The sequence below is a fragment of the Eupeodes corollae genome, chromosome 1 (assembly GCF_945859685.1).
Source record: "Eupeodes corollae chromosome 1, idEupCoro1.1, whole genome shotgun sequence".
Lineage (NCBI taxonomy): Eukaryota > Metazoa > Arthropoda > Insecta > Diptera > Syrphidae > Eupeodes > Eupeodes corollae.
This window is the reverse complement of record NC_079147.1, coordinates 276,497,306-276,512,248: the sequence shown is the minus strand read 5'-3', so window position 1 is coordinate 276,512,248 and position 14,943 is coordinate 276,497,306. Positions and strand designations below refer to the sequence as shown.

Genomic DNA, 14,943 nt, shown 5'->3' with positions numbered 1-14,943 from the left:
GAAAACGTTGGACTTCTTTCTTTGGGATTATTTGAAAGAAAAGTGTACGTCGATAAGCCACCAAAAATTCAAGAACTAAAGGTATGAGATTGTTCGGAACATATACACACATATGCCTCAGCGTCATCGAAAATTTGGACTATTCTATAAAGGCGTTCCACCGAGGTTGTGGCGGCCATTTGCCCGATATTTTGTTCCTATAAAAAGAATTGACAATACTTACTTAAATAATTCAATATAAAATATCAACACAGTGTTTTTTCATACCCCTAAAACCATAGTTAAAAGGTACTTAAAATGCTTTATATAGTAAAAACGCATAGAATTCGGAAAAGTATCTCACTAACGTTAGTAAAAAAAAAGTCCAATTAGTTGCATGAAAATTAAATTTAAATGAAATTCTTGAAAAAAAGTGTAACAAAATGTAAAAAATGTAATATAATAACAAAAATTTAATATTAGGAAGAAATGTAAGGTTTTTGTTACACTTGTAATATTATAGCAACGCTGATACACACGAAGATGCTATAATAAAGGTGAACATACATATGTTCGTTTGACTTCACCATTTCTTGAAGTTCCTATAATGCAGAAATAAATATCTTCTGCACATTAGTTTTAAATATTGCATTCTTTTTTTTACAGTAGTCAAATGCAGATACATCTACATAAATCAATTATTAATGAAATAGTCAATTTTAAAGAAAACAAATACATCCATCAAAATTGAAAATATTAAAATTTTTAAATCTGTACTCATGAGGTAAACAGTCACGTAACGGCATTAAGTAGTTATATTATAGTGCCCATATTTTGCAGTTCTATTCCAATGAAGATTTCAATTTGCATGAATCTTTCAAGACATCATTTTTCTAAGACTACTGACTTGAATTTCCTATTATTGGAATGCCAATCAATATCAATATTCAGTCTTATTTAATAGAATTCGCTAAACAGATGAATAGTTATACAGTGAATAAGGATTTATGTAGGCTCTATGTAACGTTGCAAAAATTCCTATTTATAAAAAAATCTGCTATAAATTTTAGTTATACAATGCTTATATCAAAAAAAGTGCCAAAAGTACTATAAAATCTGCTAGTTGTCATAGCAACTAAAATATAACAAAATAATTCCAATTATTTGTATGATATTCTCTTTCGAAAATCTATATTTTTTTTAGATTCTTCGTTTCTTCGGCTCACGAGCTAAACTCGAGAGGCATTATTGTTTTTATTTTAATTTCAAAAAGAGAGGAGAGAAATCAAAATGACATTTACGAAATAATAATAACAATAATTTCCTTATGTAGGCTCTATTCAACCTCAAAACGCGTTTAGCTTATTATGGGACTATGCAACCTTGTATAAGTTTTATAAATAGCATGTTTGCGTTTAGAGGCATTATAGAGATAACATAACTTTATGTAGGCTCTATACAGCGTTTTTAAATAAGACTGATTATGTTTTAAAAAATTCTTCGGAAAATACATTTTAAATAAAGTTACTTTATAACAAAGTTTGTAACAATTTCGAAGCAAAATCAGCAACTATAAAAATACAGCAATTTCTATTAAACTATTAACAGAAGACAGCTTCATAATTACTTCAAAATGAAAACAAATCTATTTTTAAATGTATGTATTTGCAAATACAAATTATCTGCTCGCATCCTACCACCGCCATCTACATTGTCACAAGAAAACTCCAAAATACACCCTATAAATATCCCAAGCCAAATATCCCATGCACCCGATTTCGAATTTTCGAAATTCGAATTCCACATCGAACATGCTTTGTTCCAACATTTCCACATTTTCTCTCGTGACATAAATGCATTTCGAAAATAAAATATTCCTCGATTTGATTGATTCCGGCGTCCGTTTTTAATCGCCGATAAAATAAAAAAATATAAAAACAATACTTATTCAATCATAATTTGTTTATATGAATTAAAAAACGTAAATAAATTCTACGTGTAACTGTAAACGTTGTAAAGAGGTGAGTAAACAATTGTGGCCAGAAATAATAAACAAGTGTTTTAAAAAAATTTCATTTCAACCAACCAAGAAAAAAAAAAGACGCGCTTTCCCGCGTACCTAAGCACCACCGTATCATATCAGTGAATTGAGTTCACACAAATTTGACTTTTTTTTATCTTATTACCACTTCTTCCCTCTGTCGTTTTAGAAAATATGGAGAAAAGACGTAGTTCAAATCGCGGGAGGTGGACTAGAGAGTCTGCTAGAAAGCTTGAAAACAAAAGTAATTTGAGGTCGTCACCCAGCCGAAGGGCGTCCCCAACTCGCAAAGCTTCTCCCTCATCGTCAAGTGGCCGAAAATCGCCAGCTAGACGAGCCTCTCCTGGTCGCAAAGCTTCGCCTGCTCGACGAGCTTCACCTTCTCGCCGTGCAGCATCGCCAGCAAAGCGTCCACCATCAGTTGCTAGCAGCACAAGATCCTCCCGACAGAGAAGCGCCGCTGTTATAACTCCAACTCCGGTAGTGCCACCATCACCAATTAAAGAGAAAAAAGAGGTAAGAGTCTAACCGGTTCTATTATGCTATTTGTAAATTTGTTTTTCTATTTTCTCCATGATAAGGTTAGGCACAGCATTCTAAGGTATTTCAAATACTTACAAAAAGAATCTTTCTTGGCATTGGTCCAACGGAGACTATTTTCTGTAAATAATTTTCCGGATTTTTGTTTGAAAATCTATTTTTGGTTGTATGCGAAGGGAATTGTGTTAAAGTTGTTGCCGCTGTGCGACATTATTATTTGCCGCATTTTGACCAATTTTATTTTTCGACCATTTCCATTTTTTTTAAATCTTCAAAATTCTGTTAAGTAAAGGTTCCACGTGTATCTCTATACATATTTGAGCAAATACATACAATGTCTTTAAAATGTTTTGTAATTAAAATTACAAACAAAATTTAAATCATCATGATTTTTGCCTTAGTTGTTTCCAAAGTCGATTTTTATCAATGTGTTTTTTAATTTGTAGGACTTATTAAATTCTCTTGGCGACAACACTGAACATCAAATCCGAATCAAAAGTTAGATTTAAAAAAAATTAGATAGCTGCGATTATAGTTCTATTTTTGTTTTCCAAATAAATCTTATTCTACCGCCAAATTATATATGTACACCTATCATCTGTAGAAGATTCTTGTTCAAAATACGATATATCGCTGGTTAAGGTCATGAGTTCTTTTTTTTTTTTAAAATTACTAGAGCCCTTTGTTGATAAAAAACCTAAATGTTAAAGAAGTAGATAAGAAATTATTCTAGTTCTTCCTCAGCTAAAACTGTTACACAATATATTCAAGTGTTGTACTTAGTTATTTAAATTTCTTATCAGCAAATTGCTCAAAAATGCAGTAAGCTAGGGAATTCCTATTTTTGATTACAGTTACGTAATATCTAGCTTCAAAAATTAGAGCTTATGAACCAATGAACATGAAGATATAGCCAAAGAAATTCTTTTATATTCTTGTTGAAAAAATTTTGTTCATAACTTTTAGTTCGCACGGTACGTATTTAAGTCAAGATTTGCTGAACTTACTACTGGATACTTACTGTCCTGGTAGCCATCTACCCCCATATCGTAATAATCAAATACCTTCAAGTACTAATGTAACATCAACAAGGTTTGATGGGCTCTCAACTGCTTCGAGCCATTTAAATCTGCAGAACTAGATGGCATCATACCAGCTGAACTGCAAAAAAAAATCAGACATATTGCACCAATCCGCAAGGCAATTTTTAACAGCTGTTTATTTCTTGTCCATATTCCCTCGGCATGAGAGAAGCGAAAGTAGTTTTCATATCCTTAGCAGGTAAAAGCTCGCAAGTAAACTCTCAAGATCGATCTACGAATGATAAGTCTTATCACCAATATTTCGGGTGATTGGTCATCACTGCTTTTTTGCGATGCTGATCGTTGCTCAGCTGATTACAATGCGGTGCTGATTGGCGAAAATTTGTAAGTTTACAAACAACTTTTGCTTCATGATGGATGGGATATTAATAAAATCTCTCATCTATTCAAATATGTAGCCCCATATTTTATCTCCTTTAGACTTTTCTCCAAAATACTGAGTTTGATTTCCTGCCGGCAATAAATTCACCTTTATATTTTAATCTGGTTTCTATTAATTGTTTAATTTGTGCGCTGGTAAAATATTCCCTGAAATTCATCAAATTAATTAATTTATAAACAATTTAGAATTTGATAAAATACTGCATTGCAGCTTTCTTGTTATGGCTGAAGTAACCTTTCAAGTGCTGCACCTATAAAGAAGTACATATTAGACATTTTTGCGAAACAGTTGTAGCCTTGTTCTTAAGCTGATAAAGTTGTTCCTCCAAATTTTTGACAGCATATCGAACGCCGCTTTTGCTTTGCCGATGCGGCTGATGACGTCTTGTTCGGTTCCGCCTTTGATAGAGACGATACTTTCAAGGTATTGAAAGCTCTATTTGAGATGATGGTTGGGTTCCGAGGTTGATCATTTTTGTTTTGCCGGAATTAATTATCAGTCCAACAACTTCTGCTTCTCTCTCCACACTTGTTGTCCTTTGATGGAGATCCATGATCCAATGAGAGCGTAAGCAAACATCGCCCGCGTAATCCAAGTGCTTTAAATAGGATATCAAAGTCCATTGGATTCCTCCGCTGCCTGACAGAGCTGAGCGCAGTACATCGCTTATCACCAACAAAAACAATATTGGCGACAGAATATAAATCATCTGACAACCTACCATCGTGCAGAACGTGACACTTGGGTCCATCATATTCTGCTTTAATAATAGCAATTCGTTTTTCTGGGATGCCTGTCATCCGCAAAGCTAACCAGATATACTCCCTGTTAACGCTATTAAAGGCCTTCTGTTCTATAATAATAATAAATAAATAATAAGCTTAAATATTAAAGAAGTAAAATTGATTGATATCCATTAAAGGCAAATATTGATACAAGGCTTCTATTTGTGTCTCAACATACTCCTGTAAAAGCAAATCGTTGAAAACGGCGTTACTCACACTAGTAAGCACCAAAAATGCTTCCTCCATCATAGAGAGTTCACTGTGATTCACCACGTGGACACACCTGCAATCACAACTCCGCTAACATCTCTGAACGTAGAGTGTTCGCTTAGAGAGTTAATTAATTTAATGCTGACCAGCAGAATAATTAACTCAAAACTGGGCAACTTTTCTGTAAGAAGATTCGTTAGTAGATGGACACCGCAAGGTGTTATTATATCCACTCCCCTTCTGGAACTTGTTGGTAAATGAAATCCTAACTGGGGTGGATGCATAGGGTTTCAGAGTAATTGCCTATGCGGATGATGTTTTTATAGCGGATTCACTGTATTGCTACTGTTGCTACTGTTGGCCAAATGTGTCTTCAGAATCGCCATATATTGTGGCCGTCCGAGCAACTTATATGCGGGTTGAGAAGATTCTCAACGATTTCGTGTAGGTCCTTATAGCCAGAGCAGAAACAGTCAATTCCTAGTTCCAGATTCGTACCAAAATCACACTCATCTAGAGCGATCACTGAAGGTGTTATGATAGCTGCAATTTCTCCATGACTCTATCTCTGGCTTCTTCCCTTGAGGACTCGCCTGGCTTGTCCAAAGCACTGAGGATCTTGTTGATGTTAGCATCGCTGTCCATCAAAGTGCGATAGCCCTCTGTTGTGGTTTTATTCACTGGAACAACGATTGTGGAATGTTAATTTTCCTATTTCATATTTCCATATTCTGTAAATAAAAAGCAATAATTCTTATTTTGTAAGTAAATTGTATAAATAATATTACTTACCACTTTGAATTGCTACTAGTTTTCAAGAGGTTTTATATAAAACTTGGTTTACCCAAAAAGGTATGGGAAAACTTGAGTTTTTGATGTAGGTTTCCGGCTAAAACCTATAATTTCGCAAAAACCGGGTATTCGGATTGGTGTGAAAAGCCTATTAGGGAAATTATGAAAATTTGCAATAAATTGCTTTTACTTGCCAATTTTTTTGTGATGTTTTAATGTTATTGAGTATCCTTCCTTGGCAAATGAGTATAACCCCAATTATGTTTCTGGAAAGGAAGACAAGATTCCATTTTATCCACAGGGGGCAAAACTTGGCTCGAAAAATATTTTTTGTTACCGAAACTATTTTGGATAATGTGCTCCGTGCAAGAGCATTAGTACCCTCCGCCACCCAAAGTTTTAATAGTTACAGCAAACCGCCTAGCAAATTTGTTGTTTCCAGTATCCTCATAAAGGCCTCTTTTAAAAAAACTTTGAAGAAAACTATAATGGTTTAAATTATTTACAACAAGTGAGAAAGAAAAACCAAAAATGCTAACATGTAGGGTGGACAAGATAGAGGCTCTGATTTATCTCTTAATTACCTCCATAACTGTATTAAATTTTTTTTTTCAGAGTTTTCATTTTTACTTTGTAAAAAAAACTCAATTATGCCTAAACGTTTTTACCTATCTATACCTAATGAGCTATGGTTATGTAGAAATCAGTTTGGATATTATCGTCTTACGATATGGTAGCTCTCTTACCGCAACATGTAACAATCAAATTCGTTCAAGTTTCAATGTAACATATCCACAAGATCTGATTACAAGAGAAAGCTACAATTTTATTCTCAATAGCTTCGAACCATTTAAATGTGCAGGACATGATGACCAACCGAACTACGAGAAGCCTTAGACATAATTACACCAATCCTTGAAATAATTTGTAAGCTGTCTATATCTGATCTTTATTCCTTCGGTAGGAGGAAAGTGAAAGTTGTTTTTATACCAAAAAAATGCTAGTAAGTCAACCCTAAAGACCCACGACCTATAAGTCTATCATCATTCCTTCTTAAGACCTTGGAAGGATTTCTTGATATTGAAGGTTCTTTTAACTTCGTGGACGCATCAGCGCTAACATCTTCACTTACATCTCTGAGCGTAGAGGGAACGCTTAAGGGATTTAATTAATTTAAAACAGAATAATTAATATATTGTTAGGGACACCGCAAGGTGGTGTTATAACAGCTCTCCTCTAGTACTTGGTGGTAAATGAAATCCTAACAGGTCTGGATGCGGAAGGTTTTAGAGTAATTGCAATGCGGATGACGTTTATATAGCCGTTTCACTGAAGCAATCTAAAAGAGCTCTTACAAAACGCCTTAGATAAACTAAAACTTTAGGTTGATCGGTGTGGACTAAGTGCCAACAGATGGTTCAAAAACAAAAGAAGGGGTTGGTGGAGGTGTGTACTCTGAACGACTGAAATTAAGTCTCTCATTCCGCGTTCCCAATCATTGTAGCGTGTTCCAGGCGGAACTTTCGTTAAAAGAAGTCTTGTCCTGGCTAAAAGAAAACGTGATATCAGCATCTGATATTCGTATCTTCTCTGTACTATGTCTCTCTACAAACTCTATAACCGTCCCTAACTGTCGATCATCTCTATTGGATATGGCACAACAGTTTAATATTCACCTTTGCTGGGTGCCGGGCCATAGAGACATTCCAGGTAACTTTAAGGTAGATGAACTCGCCAGGAACGGTACAGTACAACCCATTCTACCACCTTTGGCAAATGCATACCAATCGCTACTTGTAAGCTGTTGCTAATTCAAGATGCTAACGAAGAAGGCAAACATCAGGTGGAATAACATCACCACGTGTCAGGTCACAAAAAACATCTGGCCAACTCTAGATTTAAAGCGATCACGGTGCTTGCTATTTCTAAAAGTGCGCTTGATAATAGGTGTCATAACCGGACACTGTCTAATAGGAAAGCACGCTTCGCGGCTTGGCGTATTCTCAAATGACTTTTGCAGAAGCTGTATGGATCGGGAAGAGGAGGAAACAGTTCTTCATCTTCTCTGCACATGCAATGCTCTAGCTCAAAAACGCAAAATTTACCAAGGAGAATTCTTCTATAACGATCCAAACGATACCAATCATATTAACAAATTAAGTCTATCACGTTTTGTAAAAAGCCTTAAGATTCATGTGGTATCACACAGGGCCATTAAACTGGCCTTAGTGGGTCCAACCCAATACGGAGAGCCACTTTAAACTAGCCTAACTACTATCACTCTAAAAACAAAAACCAAGTGAGAATCGGAATGAATAAGACCAACAATTTTTATTTATTTAATGAATTCGTTAGTAAGAAAAATACTGACGGGTATCCAAACTGCATGTTTTTCAACAACGAACTTAGCCATGGCTGAAACAATTTCAAATACACGCAAATTTTTCAAAGATGCTTTCAAAGTAGCATACTCATGTCAAACGCATAGGTTATTGGCCCTCTCACAAAACTTCCCTAATTTGAATTCAATTAGTCTTTGGATCTATGAAGATGAACTCGTTTTTTATAGCCCTGGTCCAGATGGCGTACCTTCTTATATTGTGCAAAATGCGCATCCTATTTATCCTATCCTCTTCATATTCTTTTTAATGAATCGCTCAAATCTTCAATTTTTCCTGAAATGTGGAAGAGTTCGTACATAACACCGATACATAAAAAGGGTAATAAAAATGAAAATAAAAAATAATCGTCCAATTGCAAAACTGTGTCATCCCTAAGTTACTTGAGTCCATTATTTGTGAAGTCATATCGTTTAATTGTAAGTCTATAACTTGTGACAGTCAACATGGTTTTGTTCAAAATAATTCAACAGTAACTAACTTTTTTCCCTTCAGTTCTTTTTGTTTAGGTTCGTTTGAAAAACGGACACAAGTTGACTGTGCCTTCACAGACATCAGTAAGGCCTTTGATAGATTTTGCAACATTAACTTCCAAACTTAAATCCCATGGCTTTAACGATTAATTTGTTAGTTGGGTTTCGTACTTCTAAAATAGATCATACAACGTAGTTTTTAGGAATGAGCGGTCATCATATTTTTATACCAACTCTGGCGTACCACAAGGAAGCCACTTAGGAACTTTGCTGTTTATTTTGTACGTTAACGACTTACCTTCTATTATAAAACACTCATCTGTTTTAATTTACGCTGATGACATTAAAATTTTCAAACCTTTTGACTCACTTGACGACTGTTTACTCTTACAAACGCAAAAAAATGCTTTGACTTTCAATTATCAATAAGACTCTTCTTATTTGACTAAACTCTCTACTTTCTCTTACCCAGATATTATTCTTGACTCAAAATTTACTTTTACAAATCATTATGACTATATTATTAAAAAATTTAAATAAGACATGATGATGATTTTAAAAGTAAAACATTTAAAGGCAATTTTTTCAATACTTCAGTTTTTTTTTGCAAATTGCTTAAAGCATTGTAAATCTTTTAATCTAAGAATAAATGTAATATTAGTCTAAAGTTCTAACGTTTGCTTGTTTAACCAATTCAAATAAATAAAAACAAAAAAACATTGTAAAATTAATTCTATTTTCATTTCAGCCGCCAGCAACTGCAACCCCTCCAAAGCCCAAAAACGAAAAGACCAAAACATCACCTCAATCAACAACAAAGACCACCACAAACGACGTTGTAAACAAATCCCCAGTCGCAATAACATCCATTACCACAACTAGCTCTTCTGTACACAGTTCATTTAGCATCTCGACACAAAAAACTACTGACATTGGTTCGAGTAAGAACACGTCTGGTGAATCGGAATTGGCTAAACTAACAGACTTCATTCGTCGATCGGTATCGAAAACCTTCAGTACTTCACAACGTGGTGGCTCACAAACCCCATCTACTCATCAATCGCGCATTAGTCGTTCGATAAGTCAAAGTAATTACGATGATGGCGATAATTATTCGAAGATGGAATTCTCCGATAGCGAGGAAGAGAACTTCAAGAGCGTCAATATAACTTTAAAGTCCTCATATACGCCGCTAATCGATAGAACATCAACGTCCTTTTGTCGGAAAATCGAGGCGCCCAAAGAATTCGGAGGTCTGGTGGGTTCATGTATGTTGCTAGTAATTGTCCCCCTATTGGCCTATTACCTGCCGTGGTGCTGCAGAAAGAAGGTTTGTGAATTCAAGCAACCGAACTTGTCGGCATTGTTCGATTTAAAGTATGTGGAGAAGATTTTCAATGGACAAGCTGTAGGAAGCTATGTGGCATTCAATAGTGGAATATTCATTCTGTCGGCTGCTTTGTTTGGACGATTTGTTCGCTTGCCAAGTGATCGTCCAGGTTCGGGATACTACTTCAACGCTTTGCCCATAGCTGTTTTGGCTACTATCGGGCTTGGAGTTGGCGAGTACTTGAAATATCCAGTTGCGGACTTTATTCTCAAGAACTACTTGCGCTATTCTTTGTTTTCCCTTTTGAATGCCTTTTTCGTGGCTACTTGGTGCTATGTCCGTGCGAATTATATAGGAGCACCAGATCTTCAAACTAATCCCTACGCCAAGTCCGGAAACTTTATTGTGGACTTCTGTCTGGGCAAACAAGTGAATCCCAAGTGGTTTGGAAGTGTGGACATTAAACAGGTTTACTACAAGGTCTGGATGATTACTACTCTGTTGTTTGCTGAGATTTTCATACTTAAAAACATCGAATTGCCATCGATGCCTGCAGAAATTATCCAGGAAACCGAGACCTTGGTGGGAAGCGTACCGATTATTGCAAAGTTCTACGCAGAGAATATTAAGTTTGACACGACGTCATTGGTCTCCTCATTGATGTTGCTTACCTATGCCCTTGATGGTGCTATTTTCGAACATCATTTGGCGTCTTCTTTTGAACTGCAGCAAGAAGGACTCGGTGCTTTGGTTCTGATTCGCTATGCAGCTACCCCTTTCCTACTCAATGCCATCCCGAAATACCTCTTCGAACACAAAAGCGTGGTCCTTCCTAATTGGGCAATGGCTGTTATGGTGATCCTATTCGCAGCTGGACTGGTCCTGAAACGCATAAGCAACAAAATAAAGTACCAATATCGCATCAATCCAAACTTGCCGGCATTTAATCAAATGGAAACCATTCACACTTTCCAAGGACGCCGCTTGTTGTTGGGCAATCTGTGGGGTCGTGTACGTCAGCCCAATTACGCCGGTGAAATTTTAACTCTTCTAAGCTTCACAGTACCATTATGCTTCAAATTCGCTTGGCCCCCACTTGTTTGTATTTTGCTGTTCGTCGTCTTTCTTCTACATCGCTCAGTGCGTTTAAGTGCACGCAACTCAACACGATACCATTCATCATGGGTGCGCTATTGTATGAAAGTCAGGAATTTGGTTGTGCCTAAGGTTTTCTAAAGCAATTATATATATATTTTAAGTCAGTCAACAAAAATTAAAAATACAAAAAAAAAATGCATATTTCCCACCACTTAAAAACAAACAAACAATTTCTTAGGTTTTAGTCTGTCGCTATTGGTTAAGCTATTTAATTAAGAACCAAATTATTCATTAAGTAGGTATTTTTATATATCTAAATCAAATTTATATAAAAGCAATGCATTAAAAAATGCGGAACATTTCAGGACTTCAGCAAACTAGTATATAGAATAATCATATTATGTACGTTTTCTTTTGGTATAAATATTTAACCAATTTCGTTGTAATAACACAAACATATAATATAAATAACATTACAATTTATATTTGCTTTTGTCAAAGGCAGTGGAACGATTTTAATTTGTAAACTAGATTTTAATGCAAGTATATGTCCCGTCTTATACTTTGTTTTAATTTTAAACTAGATTTTTTAGTATATCAGACTTTTAAAAAAATAATATAATTGATGCTTTTAATTTTTAAGATTTTCTTTTTAATTTCTTACTTAATTGTATATGTATGTAGTACGTGGTTTTGATTTTATAAAGAAAAATGTATTTTTAAATTAAAATAAATTTGTAAATAAAATCTACGATAATGCTCAAAGTTGTTTATTTATTTCTTTTTGTATGTATGAGGTTTTTAAGATGCCTGGAGCTGATAGTCTAAGTTCTGGAGTTTTTTAAAACGACTGGAGATAATTTAATTAGGACCATGTACCAATTCATCTATAAAAGCTTTTTGAATGGTTCACAACCACTTCGGGAGTTAGACAGAGGTGTACATTGGATCCCATCTTGTTTTCGCTTTTCATAGATGAAATCGTAGATTACCAGGATTTCGTATTAAGGCATTAATGTTTGCTGATGATATAGTAATTTTTGCGTATTCCCCAGAAACACTACAACTTATGATAAATGGGGTATACCACTACTGCTGCTTTGAAACCTTACAGTCAATACTCAAAATCCAAGGTGATTATATTTAAGAAGGGTGGTGAACGAAATGCATCGAATGAAAAGTGGAATTTTAACGGAGAAGAAGCCTGACCAAATCACTGGTACAATGAGTGGTCGAGTCTCTCAGAAGGATGCAACTTAAATTTTGATTTATATGTGGAAGATGTATCGCACAGTAAAGCTCTTATGTACAAGGTTATAGCAGCGGTAGATGAGAAGTGTAGAACAGAATATGCAGCTGAAGCAGTTGGGTCCTTGTTCTGAAAAACTTCAGTAGGTTCAACCATAATCTCGCATAAAGGAACTAATTCTATGATGCAAATAATGTAAACGTCATTGCTAAATTGGAACGTGTCCAACTGCAAGAAAAACTAGATTAAATATTAATCTTTAAAAGCATACGAAATAAGGACAACGAACATGGGATCTGTACGTGGAATGTTAGGTCCCTTAACAGACTACGTGCAGCCGAAGAATTAGCGAAAGCCCTAAGCTGCTGCGAGCAAATATTACCGCCATCCAAGAAGTGCGATGAGATGGACCGGGCAAATGCAAAATAAAAGACTGCGAAGTATACTACGGCGACTGCTACCGAGAACAAAGACAGCGTCTATTTTGGTGTGGATTGGTTGTTGGAACTAGATTCAGGCAAAAGGTCTTGAGATTCAACAGTGTGATGCGCGCATGCCCCAACAGAGGAGAAAGATGAAGACATCAAAGACATATTCCTCGAGCTCTTGGACAACACTTATGATCAGTGCCCTATCACTGATCGTCGTTATATCTTCTTCTCCATCCATGCATGCGTTGCCAAAAATCACCCGAAGAATTTTTCTCTCGAAGCATCCTAAGAGGCTCTCATCTTTCTTTGACAGGGTCCAGGCCTCAACGCCATAAATGAGAACCGGGATGATGAGTGTCTTATCGATGGTGATTTTAGATGCTCGAGAAAGGACTCTACTTCTCAATTGCCTTCTAAGTCCAAAGAAACAGCGATTTGCAAGAGTTATTCTTCGTTTGATTTCAGTGCTGAACCCATTTTCTTCGCGTCCGTCGCAATACTCAAAAACACTCCACTGATATCACGCTTTGATCTTCCAATTATGTCAATATCATCATGATTAATTGGATGGACCTTTGATATATGGTCGATAGTGGATTTTCCTGGTCTGAAGCCACACTGATAAGGAGCCTTCAATTTGACTGCAAAAAGTTGTGAAAATCACAACGAATTTTTTATTTCCTACAACATAGCGTTCAATTTGACTGCAAAAAATTGTGTAAATCACTACGAATTTTTTATTTTCTACAACATGGCGTTCAATTTGACTGAAAAAATGTTGAAAGTCACAATGAAACTTGTATTTTCTACAATATTGTAGTAGATTCTGCAGCAAATGTTGTTGTTTTCTTATTTTGTCTGGTTTTCATTTCTACAGCAGGCGTTGTGATTTTTACAATTTGGTGATTAATTTCACAACCATGTCTTAGTCAAATTGACAACATTGGTTGTCGGGTCGATTATAACAACGAATGCAATCAAAACAACCTCGGTTTTCATCATTTCTACAACCGATTTTTTTGGGTGCAGATGAGATGGTGCATGCTCCCTACCATGTCATCGCCTGCTGCTTTAAATAGTTCGGAAGCGATGCCGTCCGCTTCAGCAACTTTGTTTGACTTCAGTTTAGTTATATTTATCTTTACTTCGTCAAGGTCGGGTAGGCGGATTTGTTGATCTGCGTTGAGTGGTTGAGTGGTTCTATTTACCTTTCACCGGAAGTCGGTTCGTCATCGCCGTTATATAATTTGGAGGCTTGGTCTTTCCATATTTCTCAACATAGACTGCGGTTCAACTACAATGTTTCCCTGATCGTCTTTACAGACTTTTGTTCGTGGTTGGTCCCTTGGGAGATGTTTCATACATTTTGGTAAAATTTACGAACCTCATTCCTGGTGTGACATCCCTCTATGTCCTCGATCGCGTGTTTCTCATGCTCTCTTTTTTCCATCTAAGAAGCCCGTGTTCCTCTCTCTTCTTCTGCTCGTAGAGGTCGCGAGCAGCAGGCGTGTTGCCTGGTTAACTATAGATGAACCCGTATAAAACTTTAACATTTTTATTAAACATGACCTAACTAACTCCATACGAAACTCATTTAAAACCAAACAGTTAAACGATTGGAGCCAAGTCCATTACTAATACAAGGAAATCAATGTTGACAGATCTATACTCTTGATCTCGATATCCCAACGCCCTAAAAACAAAGATAACAAATTTAAATCGGCTAAGGATTGGACACACTTCAATTATACACGAATATTATTTTAACAAATAAACCCCTGCTGCATGCTCCTCCTGCTAAGTAACACTTAATATACATAGAACATTTATTAAAAAAAAACTGTAGAAACAAACAAATCAATTAAACTCTATATCCAAACACTCAAATATACATATGTATATGAAATCCTCAAAACTCCAAATTCAAAAAATATCGAACTGGTAAATGAATTCATAACGTAATAAATTTGATTTTTTTTTAAGCTTCAGAGTTAAAAGCCCTCAGCTAGGCTTTATATAAAATTGTAATTTTACGAGGTTACTTTTAAGTATCTGTTAATAAAACATAAAATTAAGAGAAGCAAATAGCAGCATAGAATTTCATGGAGGACTATTGCATAAATTGCAGTAC

The 14,943-nt window shown here is 35.6% G+C and overlaps 1 protein-coding gene across 1 annotated transcript; it reads left to right on the top strand.

The window, feature by feature from the left end:
• Nucleotides 1–1,833: 1,833 nt before the first annotated feature.
• On the top strand, nt 1,834–11,897 carry LOC129940487 (lamin-B receptor). The gene is made up of 3 exons (XM_056048841.1): nt 1,834–2,000; nt 2,190–2,536; nt 9,453–11,897. The coding sequence occupies exons 2-3, from the start codon at nt 2,195–2,197 to the stop codon at nt 11,268–11,270; spliced, it is 2,160 nt and encodes a 719-aa protein (XP_055904816.1). The 5' UTR covers nt 1,834–2,000; nt 2,190–2,194; the 3' UTR covers nt 11,271–11,897.
• The last annotated feature ends 3,046 nt before the right edge of the window (nt 11,898–14,943 follow it).

Excerpts from the sequence above, each read along its gene's own strand:
- LOC129940487 (XM_056048841.1), top strand. The coding sequence starts at position 2,195 with ATGGAGAAAAGACGTAGTTCAAATCGCGGGAGGTGGACTAGAGAGTCT. Across the intron at positions 2,537-9,452 it reads CAATTAAAGAGAAAAAAGAG|CCGCCAGCAACTGCAACCCC; the intron begins GTAAGAGTCTAA and ends TTTTCATTTCAG.